Source organism: Palaemon carinicauda, chromosome 12 (genome assembly GCF_036898095.1).
Source record: "Palaemon carinicauda isolate YSFRI2023 chromosome 12, ASM3689809v2, whole genome shotgun sequence".
Lineage (NCBI taxonomy): Eukaryota > Metazoa > Arthropoda > Malacostraca > Decapoda > Palaemonidae > Palaemon > Palaemon carinicauda.
Genome location: NC_090736.1, coordinates 153191242 through 153209498, shown reverse-complemented (window position 1 = coordinate 153209498; position 18257 = coordinate 153191242). Strand labels below are relative to the sequence as shown.

Genomic DNA, 18257 nt, shown 5'->3' with positions numbered 1-18257 from the left:
CTTTTTTTCCTCTTCTAGTTCTTCCTTCTTCTCTTCTTTTTCTTTGTTGTATTCTATAGATGCTGCTACTTCTAAGAAGAAATAGAAAATATTGAAGAAGTGCAGGAAGACTGATCGACAGGAATCCTGAAAGACAATGTCTGATCTTTCCCTGTTTGCCCATGAAAGAAACTGTTCTGAGAACCAACCCAGACTGGAAGGTGTCTTGGTACGCAATACAGCTGTCAGTGCTAGGTCTTATACACAACCGAGCACACGCACTGTCAGTCGGGATGAAAGGATCGGTTGTCACCAGTCCTTTCCCCGCATGGCCAGTCGATAAGCCGGGATATTCCCTTGTACTACCACGACTGGGCACCAAGATGCCCCATGGCATACACACTATCGTCGGTAAGGTTTTTGACCACCGAGTAACCGGTATGCACGCGAAGTTCTTGTTTGTCGCTTGATATTGTGCTAACTTCATTGCTTCGTATAAGCCAAAGTATGCTGGCCAGCTTCCAGGCAGCTTCTAAATCAACCAGTGGTCCTTGGCAGTCGCTACTTTGCCACTGGAGATGGTGAAGTACATCAATAGGCTAACTGGGCCTTGAAGAGAAAGGATAAGTTTGTTTCCCTATGATCCTAGGAAGTTGGACTAGAGGGGACATCATTGAGGAACATCCTGGCGCTGGAATCTACGTGTCTTTTCCCACAGAGGGACGTAGAGGTAACAGTAAAGGAAGGCTAGCCATGAATCTTCATCCAATGTCCAGTAAACTTCAAGGGGCCAGGCCCTTGGAAGGTGCCTGCAGCGAGACCTTTGGTCTCTGTCACACCTTCAGTATCAGCATTGAAGAAGTTCTGACTGCCTCCAAAGTCTGATCAGGACCACCTCCAACTGCTTCAGACACTGAATTTGATAGTTCCCTTTTCCAGCTGCTGTGAGTGGAGGATGCCTTGCATGCCATTGGGCAATGTGGAAATAGCATGGAGTAGTACAGTCAGTGGTAGAAGGCCTTAAGGATGGATACCTCTTGCCCGTCATAGTTTTCATCCTCCCCCTCACTTGCACTCCGATGACATTCCAGAATTACCCTCCAAAATTACTGAGTTCTGGTCATAGTGGCAGAGATGAAAGTGATGGAGGAGAAGATTGCACGAAGTCGTTTGTGACAGTTCTCTGAATTTCCACAGTCGACTGGAAATTGGAGATCAGTCTTTGACCTCGCTTCTGAGCAAGTTTGTTTCTGAAATTCCATTCAGTATGGAGATGGAAAGTTCCATATGGTCTGCCATTAGAAGAAAACTTCCTGGCTTTTGGGTGGACCTGAAGGTTGCGTATTTTCAAATACTTATTCATCAGCCCAACAGAAAATATCTCTGCTTCAAACTCTAGGTGATAGTGTATCAGTTCAAATCTCTATGCTTTTGACTATCCGCTACTCCCCAAGTGTTGACTCATAGGCCCACTCAAACAGGATTTGTCTTTTGAATGTTCTGGCTGACACGCTTAGTTGCCGGCTGCAGGTTGTAAGTTTAAAGTGGTCTCTTCCTTGCATGACTGAAGGCTTCTTACTCTCTATGGATCACGGGTGATCAATCTGATAGATAGAATTTATTCAAACTCATTTCTTAGATCAATATACATTCAGATAGCGTATTTGTAGGTTCACAAGTGACCGATTACCATTTACGCTTCGTATGGGCCTAATCCAACGCCCGTGTCGTCTCCATGCTCATACTGTTAAGTGGTTTGCAGGAGTCCGTACCTTCATATCTATACGGGACCAGGTGCTCTGGCATTTCCAAGGAAAGTTAAACCAGCCAGATTTTAGTTCGTAAGGACTTCTTCTTCCCTTAAGGTGAGTCTCTTATTAAAGGAAGATGGTTTGTACACGTACATGTGTATGAGCAAAGCAAATTGTTAAAGTAATTTGCATTTTTCCTAACTAAAATATACAAATTTAGTCCTTCAAGTTACACTTTAAGTCCCATGCCTAAGGTCAAAAGGAGTGTCCAGCTGTGTTCCTAACCTTCTTTGGTTGCGACACTAAATGCAATCTTAACCTGGAGTAGCAACCCTAATTGTAATAATGAATCCAACCATTTCATGTTACAGTTATATGTACATGCAAAATGTTTATGAGCTTTCGTTATTAAATTTCTGTTTATATTTACTAGCGTGGTGAATCTCAATATATTTTGAATGGGAATTAAAAAAGTTAAAAATGAAAGAAAACTTTATTTGCATATCCTTTTACACAAAAGTAAGGTTTTCTTCTGTGGTTAGCAGTAACATTTTAATACTTTGCTGATAAATTTAATTGATTCACAAAATGAATACTATAAATTACATAAAAAGTGGCTAGTTTAAGAACCAAATAATATACTATTGGTATTAGCAGTGACTACATTAAAGAAAATATTACAACAAATTACAGAAATTCCAAAAGTTTGCTCAGTGGCTACCTGGAAACAGCTTCATTTTGTGCAGATTCTCAAATCTGAAAGCTATTCGTACTATGGGCTGAATTGCACAAGCTTAGGTGTTTTATGACTGTGCCTCTTTTGTTACTGTGTCCAGTAGAATCTTTACCTTGCCCTACTAAAATAAATCACTTACATTAATGAAATTAAAATGTGAACAGCTGTAAATTATTTAAGATATATTTTTGTAAGACCCTCTGGTGACCTTCAGAAATGCCTTCTTGATCCTAATTTGTGTCATGACCCTGGGGTTTGGAAATGCTGGTCTAGCTGAATGAAAGGCGGGAGGGTCTTTCCTTCTATGGCCGTTCCAACTTCCCTGAAGTCATTCCCCTGTTAAGAAACTGGTTTGTATAGTTAAAAGAAATATGCCTTACAATACAGTACTGTACTTGAAGAAAGTGCTATATAGAGTAAGTGAATCTCATCATTTTAATCTACACTTTCTACACTTCTACACTTATTCCATATCCTACAAGGGTGAAAAGGAATTTAAGTGCTTCAATGTTTTGAGATCATTTTTTTTTACAATAGTATGGAAGATTTCAGCCTCATTAAAAATAATTAGCTAATTCATGAGTTGGTGGTTGAAAGGAATGTATGAACAACATGTTAATGAAAAGTAAAAGAATTAAGGAGAGTGGAATATTAAGGGACACTAGTAGGATTAGGAAAGTGGGTTTTATGAACAGTGTCAACTAAAATAGAAAGAAATGAAGAATGTATGGAGGAAATTTTATGATTTACTTGCAATACATGATAACCATGAGTTGCTTGACATATTCAAAGATACACATTGAATTCAATGTTAAGGTAAGATTTCTGTAAACTTGTTAAAATAACTTTTAATTTTCTTTCAGGGAAGTGTGGCCTATGCCAAAGCTCTATTGAAAGCAAATCTTCTAACTGAAACAGAATGTAATGAATTAATTGCTGGTTTAGAAGAGGTTGCAATGGAATGGGAGGCAGATACTTTCACCATTCAACCTGGTGATGAGGATATCCACACCGCCAATGAACGAAGACTTAAGGTAGGGATGATATTGCTGTTTGTTCCTACGCATATACAAATCCTCTGTCCTTTAAAATAGGGATAAATCTCCAGCGGTACTGGAACTGTCATTAAATTGGTATCAGGATAGCTAGATAATGACAGGTTGGAAAAGGGGAAGCCCCACCCACTTTCCTGTCACAGTATAGTCACTTCTGTCTCTTACCGTAACTGGTGCAGACGTACCGTTACGCTTCTTCTTCTTCTTCTTCTTCTTCTTCTTCTTCTTCTTCTTCTTCTTCTTCTTCTTCTTCTTCTTCTTCTTCTTCTTCTTCTTCTTCTTTTTTTTTTTCTTTTTTTTTTTTTAAGTTAGGTAAGCATGTAGTGAAGTGAAGTTAATTTTATTCCTATGCAAATACAATCCTTTAAAACCTATATGTTGTGTACCTTTGTGAAGGAGTTGCTGTAAACAGCCTTCCCCTCCACCTTTGAAGTTTTGTTCTCACTCTTTCGATCAGGATGACGTAGAAATCTGGGCATAATCTGTCTTGATTCGTGGTAGCTTCTCTGCCTTGGGGGAGTTAATGCATTTAGGGCCAAGTTTTGTCTTACCTGCATGCCCGAAAGTGAAAATATTTCCTTTGGCTTATTTGCCAGTGTTCCCTAATGGAGATCCCCGTGTTGGTATCAGTTAGTGTTCCTGGTGTAATGGTTTTTTGTTGCAGCAAAGAAAGCTCTTGTAGCTTTATTATCATTGGAAAGCTATCATTATCAGTTGCCCAGGCTATGACTTCCATATAATGGAAGAAAGGTTTTTGTGTTTCATAAGATTTTTCATAGTTCTTATCATTCTTTGCATTCAGATCTTCCATGACTGTACCATACTATACCATCCTGTACATAGTGCTGGTTATACAATTGACTCTGTCTTGCTTTCTTCATCATAAATCTTACTACTACACAGCATTGTAGAAGTTTTATTCCAGTTCTGACCAGATTGTGGAATGATTTCCTAATGAAGCAATTCAATCAGTGGAACTCCAGGATTTAAAACTTGTTGCAAATGCTTTTCTGTTAAATAGTGGCTTACAGGCCGGAATATCCCATTAACATACTGGGGCACGGGACCTAAATAGGAGGCTAGGTCTAGACGACCCAGTGGAAAGGTAGGAGAGTCTGGGAAAGCACGTAAAAGTCTACCTTAAGTACAACTCACCTTTATGTATAATCCGGACATGGTTTTCCACAGCATCCATCTCTCACATGGTAGGAGGAGAGGAAAGTGGAAAAGGTGGGTAGCAAGGAAGGGGGGAGTAAGGAGGAAACTTGTGTCGCTTGTGATTACTTCCCACAGGCTACCTAGGGCTTTAAACCTACAGGACCTGCATGGTGGAAATTACTGAACCAATGGAGAAGGTGTCCAAGGATTTCCTCGTACAGTCTTTCAGGTAGTGGGCCGTAAAGGTGGATTGCCTGGCCCAAGTACCCACTCGCATAATTTGGTCCACTGCCCTGTTGGTATCAAAAGCTAAGGAAGTGCTAAGGCCCCTAATATCATGGGGTCCCAGGAACCGCGGATCCATTACTTTCGTAAGGCCTCCTGATGACTTGCCGAAGCCAGAAGGAGATCGTGTTCTTAGAAACTGCCCTCTTGACTGGGCCTGAAGAGACAAACAAACTTTTGTTGGCTGGTCTGAGTTTGGCTGTCTTACTGAGGTATTTTCTGATTGTTCTCACTGGGCACAGAAGCAAGTCTTCCGGGTTGTCAGAGTGAGGGATTGCTGGAATTGAGAACTCTTCGAACCTAGGATCCGCAACTGCTGGGTTCTGGGTCTTGGCCATGAACTCGGGTAGGAACTTAAAGGACAGTTCCTTCCACCCTTTCGAGTGCGAGACCTCAAAGGACAAGCCGTGGAGCTCACTCACACACTTGGCTGAGGCTAGAGCTAGTAAGAACACTGCCTTGAAAGTGAGGTCTTTATCTAGAATGTCCTTAAGGGGTTCAAAGGGAGGCCTCGAGAGCCTCGAGAACCTTGGCCACATCCCACTGCGGAACCCTAGAGGGGCGTTGAGAACAAGACTGCTCGAAACTCCTGATGAGCATGGAGATGTGGCGAGAAGCCCCCAGGTTGATGCCTCTAATTTTAGATAACTTATTGGCTAGCTGGAACAAATGGTTTTCATAAATTTTATGTTAATTTTCTTATAAGTATATATCATAGCCAAGGTTTACCATTGTAGAAATGAACAGGACATTAATTTTGGGTAGGTACTGTATTGTCATATACATGCATTGTCTTTTTACCTTCCTATTCTTTGAAATTTTAGATACACAGAATACAAATGCTGTACATTTATAATTGGTGTATCCTGTATAAGGTAATCTGCAAAAGTAAGTACTGTAGATCTTCCAATACCACATCAAATATGTGAAGACCCAGGTTTTTGTTTCTACAAAATTGTAATTGAATGTATTGTACAGAATTCATTAATTCAGTTATAATTATAACAAAAGATTACCTTGCCGACTTTAGAATGTGTATTGCTGTACTAGACTAATACTGTATATTATAGTTATAATTCATACTTTGATAACATAACTATATGAAGATCCATTTTGGGAAGGTATGGAATTGTGAGAATATTTGGTTTCATGCTATAGAAGTTTTGTAGTTTTTTTATTTAATGCAGACTTTCATTATACTTCAAAATCTTTTAGTATATGAAAGCTTTGTATCTTTCAGTTTTCATGTCCTGTAATTTTAATGACTGAAAATTAATGTATCTTCAATTTCAGTATCAAACGGAGTACGAAAATTTAATATCATCATGGGTTGATGGATTTTGTAACTGATATTAATAGCTACTGTATGTAAGACTAATAATGATACAAAGTATTCTCTTTAAAGGAAATTGTCGGTGAAGTGGGCGGCAAAATTCACACTGGACGCAGTCGAAATGACCAAGTAGCTGTCGATATGAGGTTATGGCTACGAGGACATCTTGGTGATATTTCATCACATCTTCTAGATTTGATTCGGGTAATTATTTATCATTTTGCTATAAGAATATTGGCTTTGGCTTCACTTTTTGGTCTCCAAAATACATTTCTGGATACAAAGGTGTCCTGAAGTAGGTTTGCTAACTATTTAAATGAAATGTCAGTGGCATTTTTGAAATTTCATAGCACAGTATATAGTAACAATAAGAGATTTACTGTACTTGGAAATTTTGTTTTAATGTTTATATATAATAGATTTATTTAATGTTATTATTCTTAAACTTCTCTTGTATGTTTCCTTATTTCCTTTTCTCAATGAGCTATTTTTCTTTTTGGAGCCCTTGGGCTTATAGCATCCTGCTTTTCCTACTAGGGTTGTAGCTTAGCAAGTAATAATAATAATAATAATGATAATAATAATAATGTCCAATCTTTATACAAGTCATTGGATAAGTAACAAAGTAGGTATTTTGTAACTAGGTTAATGAGTTTTTCATTCTTTGGTCTTTGATAGGTCCATTTGGCACCTGACTGTAACCACTTTTCTTGCTTCCTTTATAGTTATATTCCACTTCTATTCTTCTATCATGCTGTCAGTTCTTTTAACCCTTACATTCCGTTGGCAAGCTGCACTACCACTAAATAAGTAAGCTCGGTCTTTTGACTAGTTCTACGTGGCCCACTGAAAAAACTCATTTAGTTGTAGCCTATTTATCTATTAAAGTTATCTAGATAGATGTTTCATTTTCAGTCATTTCTATGGATTAATTGTCTTCCTTTTTATAGACAATTTTCCTTCCCTTTTCTCAAAAGACATGAAGACAGATAACCAAGATTGCCATTTTTTGGTACGTTTTGCCCTTATTCAGAAATGTTAGCAAGTATAACTGATCTTCGTCTTGTCATCTCTTTTTCAAATGTCTGATTCTTACCATTGCTTCATCAAGAAGTATTTGCACACAACTGTAATATTAGAATGTCTTCATGTGCCCTTCAGAAAGTGATTTCATAAGTATCGACTATAACGATGAAAATGATGTATGTAACAACAAGATTATAAGGGCCGGAAAATAATGCTTCGTTTGATTCCAATAACGTGGAGAGGGACTTGATGACCTTCCAGTAAAATTATGAGATAAGAATGATAAGATAAGCCATTTTATTGATGATGTAAATAATAAATAGGAAGAATATAATGAAGATTAAAATATCATTATACTGGAAAACAACTTTTTAGAAAGTGTATTCAACCCAAATTATGACTTTTTTGACATGATTAAAATTCCCATGGTTATAAATCATAACTGCCTATAAAATGATAACTACAAAATGAGAGGAAAATAATAGGGCCAAAAGGGAATAGTGACCATCGTTAGGCATGGTTAACCTTTTATGGATAGAAATGGCCCTTATAATCCAAGGTGAAAGTTGGGTGTGCAAGTCCCATAACAGATGTATGTTTGGTTTACAAGAAAAAGTCTGTATTCCCTATTCCCAACACATTTAGTTATATAGCAAATAAAAGATTTATGAAAAACATATAGTACAGTTGATAGATTCATAAAAAATCAACCTTATCAAACTCATTTACACATACGCAGGCACGCACACTCATGACGAAGGAATACCTTATATTTGAGGTAATTGCTAATTGATCCTCAAAGACTTAACTGCAAAGGCTAGGTTTTCCCATCTTCAAAAACCCTTTTTTTTTATAGTTTTATGCTGCATGATCCCCAAGGATTAGTACCAGATCCTAAAAAGGTAGACTTGCGAGCCACAAGGGTCAAGTTATTTATAACCAAACAAACATTTAGTTCACGCTTACCTTGTGGTCCGGAGATTTGTATGATTGGCCTTGGATTTTAGTGCTGCCTTTGACCATGTTAATTACAAGGCCCTTGTTTTCAAACTCAAATAGGTTGGAGTTAGTGGGGTTTTTGTTATCATTATTATTGAAATTTCAAGTAGCAGATTACAAAGAGAACTTATTGATGGGCTCTATAGTGAGTATAGAAATGTGGTATATGGTTTTTCTCAGGGTAGTGTTTTTGGCCAATTATTTTCCTTACTATATATACATAGTTTGGCAAAAAAATAAAAAATAAAAAGATCAATGGTTATGCAAATAATGCTACTCTCTTTGCATCAATTCCATTTCCTGAATGCAGATTTAGGGTTACTAAATCCCTTAATAGAGATCTAGCTAAAATTAGTGCATGGTGAAAATTGTAGGGCATGAAGCTGAACCCTAACAAAACTCAAATTATGATTGTAAGTAGATCAAGGACACTGGCTCCTCAACATACAGATCTCTGCATTGATAATGCTTCATTTACTATATACAATTTCCTTTTAAGAAACTCATTTGGTCCGTTTCTTCTTCTGTTGCACAAAGTATTGGCTTATTGAGAAAATCTTGAGGATCTTGGAGAGCTAACTTTTTTTGGAGAAGTCTTTTAATTCTTTTATTCTATCTTGTTTTGAATATTGTTCTCCTGTCTGATCTTCAGTTGCTGGTTCTCATCTTAATTTGTTGGACAAAAACTTGATGTCTATTAAATTACTCATTCCTGATACAGATATTAATCTGTGGGACCGTTGTTTAGTTAGTTCTTAATGCATGTTGCATAAGATTTTTCATAAATCTGACCATCCTTTGGATTAGGGTCTTCCTAGAATGCACCATCCAGTATGTCATACTAGGTATGCATTTAATTCTAACCACCATGCCTTCTCCATCAGAAGGCTTAATACTGCACAGTATTGTAGAAGTTTTATTCCAACTATGACTAGATTGTGGAATGGCAGTTGAATTGGTGGAACCTCAGAAGTTAAAATTTTCTGCGAATTTTTTTCTGTTGAACAGACTGACATAAGTCTCTCTTCACCCATCCATCTACCGATTTTGTGGGGTAGCTGACAAAAAAAAAAGAATAAAAGGGGACTTTTTTTTACTTTGCTTCTCTCAGCCTGACGAGGGACTCAGCTGAGTTTGGTCGGTACTGCTAGGGTGCCACGGCCCACCCTCCACCGTTATCCACCACAAATGAAGTTTCATAATATTATGCTGAATCTCTTACTGCTGCCACTCAAGCAATCACCAAGGCAACAGAAGGAAGCAGGAGGGCCTACAGGAACTGCGTCACAATAGCTCACCCTTCATTCCTATTTCTGGCACACTCTTTTGCCTCTCTCACATCTATCCTATCACCTAGAGCTTTCTTCACTCCATCCCTCCGTCCAAACCTTGGTCTTCCTCTTATACTTCTCCCATCAACTCTTGCATTCATCACCTTCTTCAGCAGGCTGCGGCATCACTGACCTTAGATATCAGGATGCCAGAAAACTTAAAATCAATCAATCAATCAATCAGCAGGCTGCTATTATCCATTCTCTACATAGCCAACCACCTCAACATATGTATATCCACTCTGCTGAGGAATTTCTTACACCCGTTCTCACTCTCAATTCTTCATTCTTAACCATATCTAATCGAGATACTGTACATCAGCCATACTCCTGAAACACTTCATCGCGAACACATTCAAATTTTTCAATATTAATCTTACCCGATGATCATGTAGCTGTCAACTCTGTTGCCCGACAGAAATCTACGGTCGGGATACGCCAGCGATCGCTATACAGGTGGGGGTGTACACAACAGCGCCATCTGTGAGCAGGTACTCAAGTACTTCTTGTCAACAAGAACTCAATTTTTCCTCTGTCGTGCCTCCGGCTAGACCTACTTGGATACGCTGTTGATTCTGGATTTATTGTTCACGATTTGGTGATGTATTTGCTCTAGAGTTTAGCCTTCGCTATTCAGGAAGCTTTATCTTTAGCTTAGCAAGCTTTTGGAATTAATTTGAATTAATTATGGTGACGAAGAGAGTATGGACTCTCTTTCACTTTTAAATGGCCGATCCTTCCCTTAGACGGAAGTGTTGGTGTCGAAGAGAGTATAGACTCTCTTTCACTTTTTATTTTATATCTCTCCGCCATTTATAGGCCTCTTCGATTAACTTTCCTTAAAAAAAAAAAAAAAAAAAAAAAAATATGCGACCTTTCCTAATAGTAGGCGGTCCTTACTTGGAACCGAAGTTAATTAACATTGAGCTCGTCATATCGTTTTTCCTGTTAAGAATTTATGCTATTTTAATTTTATGTTTTTGAAAGAATTTCTTTGATAAGTCTCGTACTGTTTTCAAAGTTGAACTATCGTTTTGTTTAGTCTCCGCAGTTGTTGACGTTCAGAACATTCAACTTGCGCTCTATCGTTACGATAGAGAGAGTGTATTCACGGTTTCACGTTGCAGTAAGAGTAAACCGATTCTAGCGTTTCGTTCATTCTTTCTTAGCTTAAATGGTTTTAATTCTAATAAAGGAACTTTTTATTTGGGAAACCTTAAAGTTTTTTTCCTTTAACAAATAATATGTTTTAACGATATATATAATTGGGCTCATCTCTCAGGTTCTAAGTCAAGAGAGAGAGAGAGAGAGAGAGAGAGATAGAGACGGAGGGAGAGAGAGGAGGATAAACGTTTCGTTCAAGCGGGTAACGTTGTTCTCGTTTTTTTTTTGCTCTTCTCCCTAGTCGATAGAGGGGAAGAAGGTAAAACGTTTCTAGAGTTTTATTCTTGTTCCCAGGCTTTATGCGGTGAGAGATTTTAAACGTAGTTTATTTGATCTAGTGTTTAGTCTCTTTTCCAGCCACTGAATTCTTTATCTTTCATTATGTTTTTCTGTTACATTGTAATACTGTTTTCGCAATTACTACCTTTTAATGAAGGATAGGATTGCGTGTTTCAGGTACAAACCACTTAAAGTTTCGAGTTCAGTGAAATAAGTGCAAACAGAAAATCAAAAGTGATAAAGTGATATGCGCAAAGTGTTACAGTGTTGCGTTCGAGGGTTCGTCTGTTCGTGCCAGTGGTTCACCTAGTCCGATACCTCTTACAAGCTCCCAAGCCCAGGGGAGAAGTAATGTCGAAGGACTTATGGGTTCCTCAGGCCTTGATCGACGAACAGACGTTTCCCTCTGTGGTTTCGGGTGTATCTACACACGTTGCCGACGTGATCACCCCACCCACACAAAGACGAGAGAGCCCATTTATTCCTCGTCTGCGGAAGAGGTTTCTCGCAGAAACCATGGACCAAATCTTGCAGCTTTTAAGTGCAAGTCGGTCCCTTCCGCGCAAGTCCAACGGCCTAGGTGTAGCCACTGGGTCAGTTCGGACTCGCTGCAGTACGACAACTGCACACCTCCTAAGAGAGGCTAGGTGGTACCGCAACAGGCAGTAACTCCGTCTGTTGCCGCACCAGCTGTTTTAGACCCTCAGTCACAACGGACAGTAGCTCCGTTTGTTGTTGTCTTTCTTAGACCCTAGTGGTCCATGCTGCAGACTATACAGTCTCAGCTTGCTCCTTCGCAGGAGTATCATGCTAGAAGGTTGACAATGCAACCTGTTTACCTACAACCCGCCGAGGTTGTGCGCTCAGCAGATACTGCGGCTGCCTGCTCCCACACCACACCTGTGAGAGCTCCTCCACCGATGCGCAGTCCTCACTGCCAGACGCATGTTCTTGCTGCACCATCTGCTAACATGCGTGAGCTGCCGCATCGGGAGTTGCCGGGTTCCAGCACTATGCGGCATTCTCCTCAGCCTATGCAGCATGCTCTGCAGACCTTACAGCATGCTCCGTATACCATGCAGCATGAGCCGCATTCCATGCAGCATGAGCCTCATACCATGCAGCATGAGCCTCATCCCATGCAGCATGAGCCTCATACCATGCAGCATGAGCCTCATCCCATGCAGCATGAGCCGCATACCATGCAGCATGAGCCTCATACCATGCAGCATGAGCCGCATCCCATGCAGCATGAGCCGCATACCATGCAGCATGAGCCGCATGCCTTACCTCATGCTCTGCATACCATACCGCATGCTCTGCATACCTTACAGCATGCTCTGCATACCTTACAGCATGCTCTGCATTCCTTACAGCATGCTCTGCATACCTTACAGCATGCTCTGCATACCTTACAGCATGCTCTGCATACCTTACAGCATGCTCTGCATACCATACCGCATGCTCCTCAACCCACCGCAGCCCCTCCCACGCACCAGCACTCTGCTTTTGTTGTTGCCAGTTCCCACACTCCGACTGCGGAGAAGGTTGACGATGCACCCGTGGGCCTACACCTCCCACGGTTGTGCGCCCGGCATGGCTTCATGCTCTCACACTCTTGTTGTGAGAGCTCCTCCACCCATGCACAGTCAACCCTGCCAGATGTATGATGACTCCCACACACAGAGCACTCCGTTGCCGTGCGGGAGCTACCACAAGCTGCCGTGTTTTGACACGGTGTGTCAGCCTCCGCAACACACTGTGGTTACCGCCACTCGCCAGCAGCAAACTAGTCAGGCAGGAGTTGAGGCTTCCCCACACATCTTTGGTTGTTGCCAACTCACAAACTGTCATGCAGTTACATGACGTTGCCTTCTGGTCTGCTACTTATACACCAGTGCTGTATGTCCTCACGCTCCTGTTGTGGTTGACAGTTCAGTTTTTTGACAGTTCACAGACTGTCAAGCAGTTTCATAACGTTGCCTTCTGGTCTGCTGCTTTTGCACCAGTGAAACCCTCACTGAGAGAACTTAGCTTTTCTCGGATATGGTTCCTGTAGATGAGAAAGTGCTGTTCTCCCTCCTTCTGATATTCCCTTGAGGACTCTGTCATTTGGAGAGGAGCCTTAAGCTGCTTAACCTCCTATGGACTTTTATTTAAGCATAACATGCTTCCAGGGAGGGTAAATGGTTCCGCTTCAGTCGCTAACCCCGTCTGTTGCCACTCCTGCTCCCATAGACCTTGAGCTTTGTTGCAAGACATGCAGTCCAAGCTTAGTCCTTGATAGAGAATTTTTTTTTTTACGGAGTCAGTGTGTCACTGGGAAGACGTTCAACAACCAGCAGAGGTGACTTGTTGTGACGCAGTGCGGCAACCTCAGCAACCCGATAAGGAGTTGTCTGTACTACCCAGACAGTCTAGACAGTTTCGAGTTGTCGCTGTACTTCCTCGCTTCCCCATGGTTGACAGTTCACAGACTGTGCAGCAGTACCATGATCTTGTGTCCGGCTCCGTCAGACGACTGGCTTTTAAGAGCTCCCACAAGTCGTCGCTGTCTGGAGAATCTCAGATGGACTATGGATCTGACCAAGGAACTGGGCCTCCTGGTCAATTTAGAGAAGTCCCAGCTTGTCCCATCCCAGACCATTGTCTACCTGGGTATGGAGATTCAGAGTCGAGTTTTTCGGGCTTTTCCGTCGGCCCCAAGGATCAACCAAGCCCTAGAATGCATCCAGAGCATGCTGAGAAGGAACCGATGCTCAGTCAGGCAGTGGATGAGTCTAACAGGGACACTTTCATCGCTGGCCCTGTTCATCGAGTTAGGGAGACTCCACCTCCGCCCCCTTCAGTATCATCTAGCTGCTCACTGGATAAAGGACATGACGCTAGAGACGGTCTCAGTTCCTGTTTCCGAAGAGATGAGGTCTACTCTAACGTGGTGGAAGAACAGCTTTCTTCTCAAGGAAGGTCTACCTTTGGCTGTTCAGAACCCCGACCGCCGTCTCTTCTCGGACGCATCAGACACGGGCTGGGGTGCGACATTGGACGGACAGGAATGCTCGGGAACATGGAATCAGGAGCAAAGGACACTTCACATCAATTGCAAGGAGTTGTTGGCGGTTCATCTGGTCTTGATAAACTTCAAGTCCCTCCAGCTAAACAAGGTGGTGGAGGTGGACTCCGACAACACCACAGCATTGGCTTACATCTCCTAGCAGGGAGGGACTCATTCGAGGAAGTTGTTCTAGATCGCAAGGGACCTCCTCATCTGGTCAAAAGATCGAAAGCTCACGCTGGTAACGAGGTTCATTCAGGGCGATATGAATGTCATGGCAGATCGCCTCAGCCGGAAGGGTCAGGTCATCCCCTCAGAGTGGACCCTTCACAAGAATGTTTGCAGCAGACTTTGGGCCCTGTGGGGTCAGCCAACCATAGATCTGTTCGCTACCTCGATGACCTAGAGGCTCCCGTTGTATTGTTCTCCGATTCCAGACCCAGCAGCAGTTCACGTGGGTGCTTTTCTGCTGGATTGGTCCCATCTCGACCTGTATGCATTCCCGCCGTTCAAGATTGTCAACAGGGTACTTCAGAAGTTCGCCTCTCACAAAGGGACACGGCTGACGTTGGTTGCTCCCCTCTGGCTCGCGAGAGAATGGTTCACAGAGGTACTGCAATGGCTGGTCGACATTCCCAGGACTCTTCCTCTAAGAGTGGACCTTCTACGTCAACCTCACGTAAAGAAGGTACACCCAAACCTCCACGCTCTTCGTCTGACTGCCTTCAGACTATCGAAAGACTCTCAAGAGCTAGAGGCTTTTCGAAGGAGGCAGCCAGAGCGATTGCCAGAGCAAGGAGGACATCCACTCTCAGAGTCTATCAGTCTAAATGGGAAGTCTTCCGAAGCTGGTGCAAGGCCAATGCAGTTTCCTCAACCAGTACCACTGTAACCCAGATTGCTGACTTCCTGTTACATCTAAGGAACGTAAGATCCCTTTCAGCTCCTACGATCAAGGGTTACAGAAGTATGATGGCAGCGGTTTTCCGCCACAGAGGCTTGGATCTTTCCACCAACAAAGATCTACAGGACCTCCTTAGGTCTTTTGAGACCTCAAAGGAACGTCGGTTGTCCACTCCAGGCTGGAATCTAGACGTGGTCCTAAGGTTCCTTATGTCATCAAGATTTGAACCTCTCCAATCAGCCTCTTTTAAGGACCTCACATTAAAAACTCTTTTCCTCGTGTGCTTGGCAACAGCTAAAAGAGTAAGTGAGATCCACGCCTTCAGCAGGAACATAGTTTTCACATCTGAAACGGCTACATGTTCCTTGCAGCTCGGTTTTTTGCTAAAAACGAGCTTCCTTCACGTCCTTGGCCTAAGTCGTTCGAGATCCCAAGCCTGTCCAACTTGGTGGGGAACGAACTGGAGAGAGTACTTTGCCCAGTTAGAGCTCTTAGGTACTATCTAAAAAGGTCAAAACCTTTACGAGGACAATCAGAAGCCTTTTGGTGTGCTATCAAGAAGCCTTCTCTTCCAATGTCTAAGAACTCAGTTTCTTACTACATCAGGCTTCTGATTAGGGAAGCACATTCTCATCTGAAGGAAGAAGACCTTGCTTTGCTGAAGGTAAGGACACATGAAGTGAGAGCTGTGGCTACTTCAGTGGCCTTCAAACAGAACCGTTCTCTGCAGAGTGTTATGGATGCAACCTATTGGAGAAGCAAGTCAGTGTTTGCATCATTCTATCTCAAAGATGTCCAGTCTCTTTACGAGAACTGCTACACCCTGGGACCATTCGTAGCAGCGAGTGCAGTAGTAGGTGAGGGCTCAGCCACTACATTCCCATAATCCCATAACCTTTTTAACCTTTCTCTTGAATACTTTTTATGGGTTGTACGGCCGGCTAAGAAGCCTTCCGCATCCTGGTTGATTTGGCGGGTGGTCAATTCTTTCTTGAGAAGCGCCGAGGTTAGAGGTTGTGATGAGGTCCTTTAGTATGGGTTGCAGCCCTTTATACTTCAGCACCTAAGAGTCGTTCAGCATCCTAAGAGGACCGCTACGCTCAGTAAGGAAGACGTACTTAATAAAGACAGAGTAATGGTTCAAGTCGTCTTCCTTACCAGGTACTTATTTATTTTATGTTATTTTTGAATAACTAATAAAATGAAATACGGGATACTTAGCTTCTTTGTTAACATGTATGCTGGTCTCCACCCACCACCCTGGGTGTGAATCAGCTACATGATCATCGGGTAAGATTAATATTGAAAAATGTTATTTTCATTAGTAAAATAAATTTTTGAATATACTTACCCGATGATCATGAATTTAAGGACCCGCCCTTCCTCCCCATAGAGAACCAGTGGACCGAGGAGAAAATTGAGTTCTTGTTGACAAGAAGTACTTGAGTACCTGCTCACAGATGGCGCTGTTGTGTACACCCCCACCTGTATAGCGATCGCTGGCGTATCCCGACCGTAGATTTCTGTCGGGCAACAGAGTTGACAGCTACATGATCATCGGGTAAGTATATTCAAAAATTTATTTTACTAATGAAAATAACATTTTTGTCTCCGTCACTTTCGTTCCCCACAACTCCAATCCATAAAAGGGATTTTGACGAAGGAAAAATCTATTTCTGGGCGAGGAACCTGTGTCGCCCAGTGAAATGCTCCTCTAGCACCATTGTAAGGCATAGATATTGCTGAATATACCAGAGATAAAAGAGATGCATGGAATGCCAGGAATAAACCTAGCTCGCTCACTCATTGAGTGTCGGTATAGAAAACTTGGGCGTGATTGAACCACGACCATAGAACCCTCACCAATTAGACCTCTCCTTCATCAGCATCCCCCCTCTCTACCCCCTACATCTCCCCACCCCCTATCGGCATTCCTCAGCACTTGCGTTGGTCAGACGTGTTTTACAATCACTTTCACATGAAGAATTCTCTTAACATATATCACATATCTATTTTGGCAAAGTTCTAGAAAGCCTCATGTTTAGGCTTGCATAGTAACTGCCATTGGTGAGGTGGCGCTCTGTGATCCCGAAAGGGCATATACACAGCTGGATTGCATTCTGTCTTATACTTTTCATCTAATCCCTTTTCATCTCCTATTATTCACAAATCCTCCTTTTTTTGTTTTTTTGTTTTTTTTTAACCTTGTTCTAATTTTCATCATATTTATGAACAAAATTCATTGTAGGAGAATTAAGTCTTAGGAATAAGAATTGGTGGTTTTTCAAAGGTATTGTAAAATACTAATTTCATGTTTTTGACATTTTTTACTCAGGGTTATTGATAATTGAATCAATCATTATAATGGTTTTATTTTAAGAATCTAAAAACAGCTTTATGAAATCATTTTTATAGCTACTTGGATTATTCATTGTTGCACGTTCACATATATCAAATGGCAAGGCACAAAGATAACATACAGATTTAAAAACAGTGACATTTATATTCCATTTGACATATGGTTTATTTTTGTTTCCAGAGGAGCTTATGCACTTAATCCCTCTTCCAGAAAATTTGTTCTGAACATTCTTGTCTTTTATCAAGCTTCACTGCTGTCTAGTTAGGAAAATAGAATCGCTAGTTCAGAGTTTAATTTGATTCTGCTACGAAGTGTAAAATAGGTTTACGAAATATTGTATGTTGTCAGTGTTGCATAAATAAAAGTTATACAGACATGTTGTATATTCCCTGAGACATCTTTCATGTACAGTATATCAGGTGCTGCAACTGATGGATACAGCAGCTTATGTAATCATATTTACTCTACTTGACACTCAGTTGGTTCACTCATTTTTCCAGGTATTAGTGGAAAGAGCAGAAAATGAAAAAGATATTCTGATGCCTGGCTACACCCACCTGCAGAGAGCTCAACCAATTCGATGGTCCCATTGGCTCCTCAGGTAATTTTAATGTTAGTTTGAAAGGTTTAATATAGTGAAATCTTATGATTATGGACACAGTATGGTTTTGGGGGCCCATTACCTGTATGAGATCACCACCTCCAGTGGTAAGAATAGTATAGCACACAATAAACCATACTAAAGATTCTATGTAGCATTCCTCTTCAATTCTTCCTCGCTTATTGTGACAGTTTTGTCCCATTTATCTGTCCAATTCCTTTCTACAATCACTTCAGTTCTCT

At 41.3% G+C, this 18257-nt stretch overlaps 1 protein-coding gene across 1 annotated transcript in view; it reads left to right on the top strand.

The window, feature by feature from the left end:
• Nucleotides 1-18257, top strand: part of LOC137651336 (argininosuccinate lyase-like) — a 113189-nt gene that overhangs the window by 24548 nt on the left and 70384 nt on the right. Inside the window, exons 3-5 of the mRNA XM_068384626.1 lie at nt 3330-3500; nt 6370-6501; nt 17915-18015. Of these exons, the coding sequence (XP_068240727.1) occupies nt 3330-3500; nt 6370-6501; nt 17915-18015 (404 nt within the window). The remainder of the gene's footprint in view (nt 1-3329; nt 3501-6369; nt 6502-17914; nt 18016-18257) is intronic.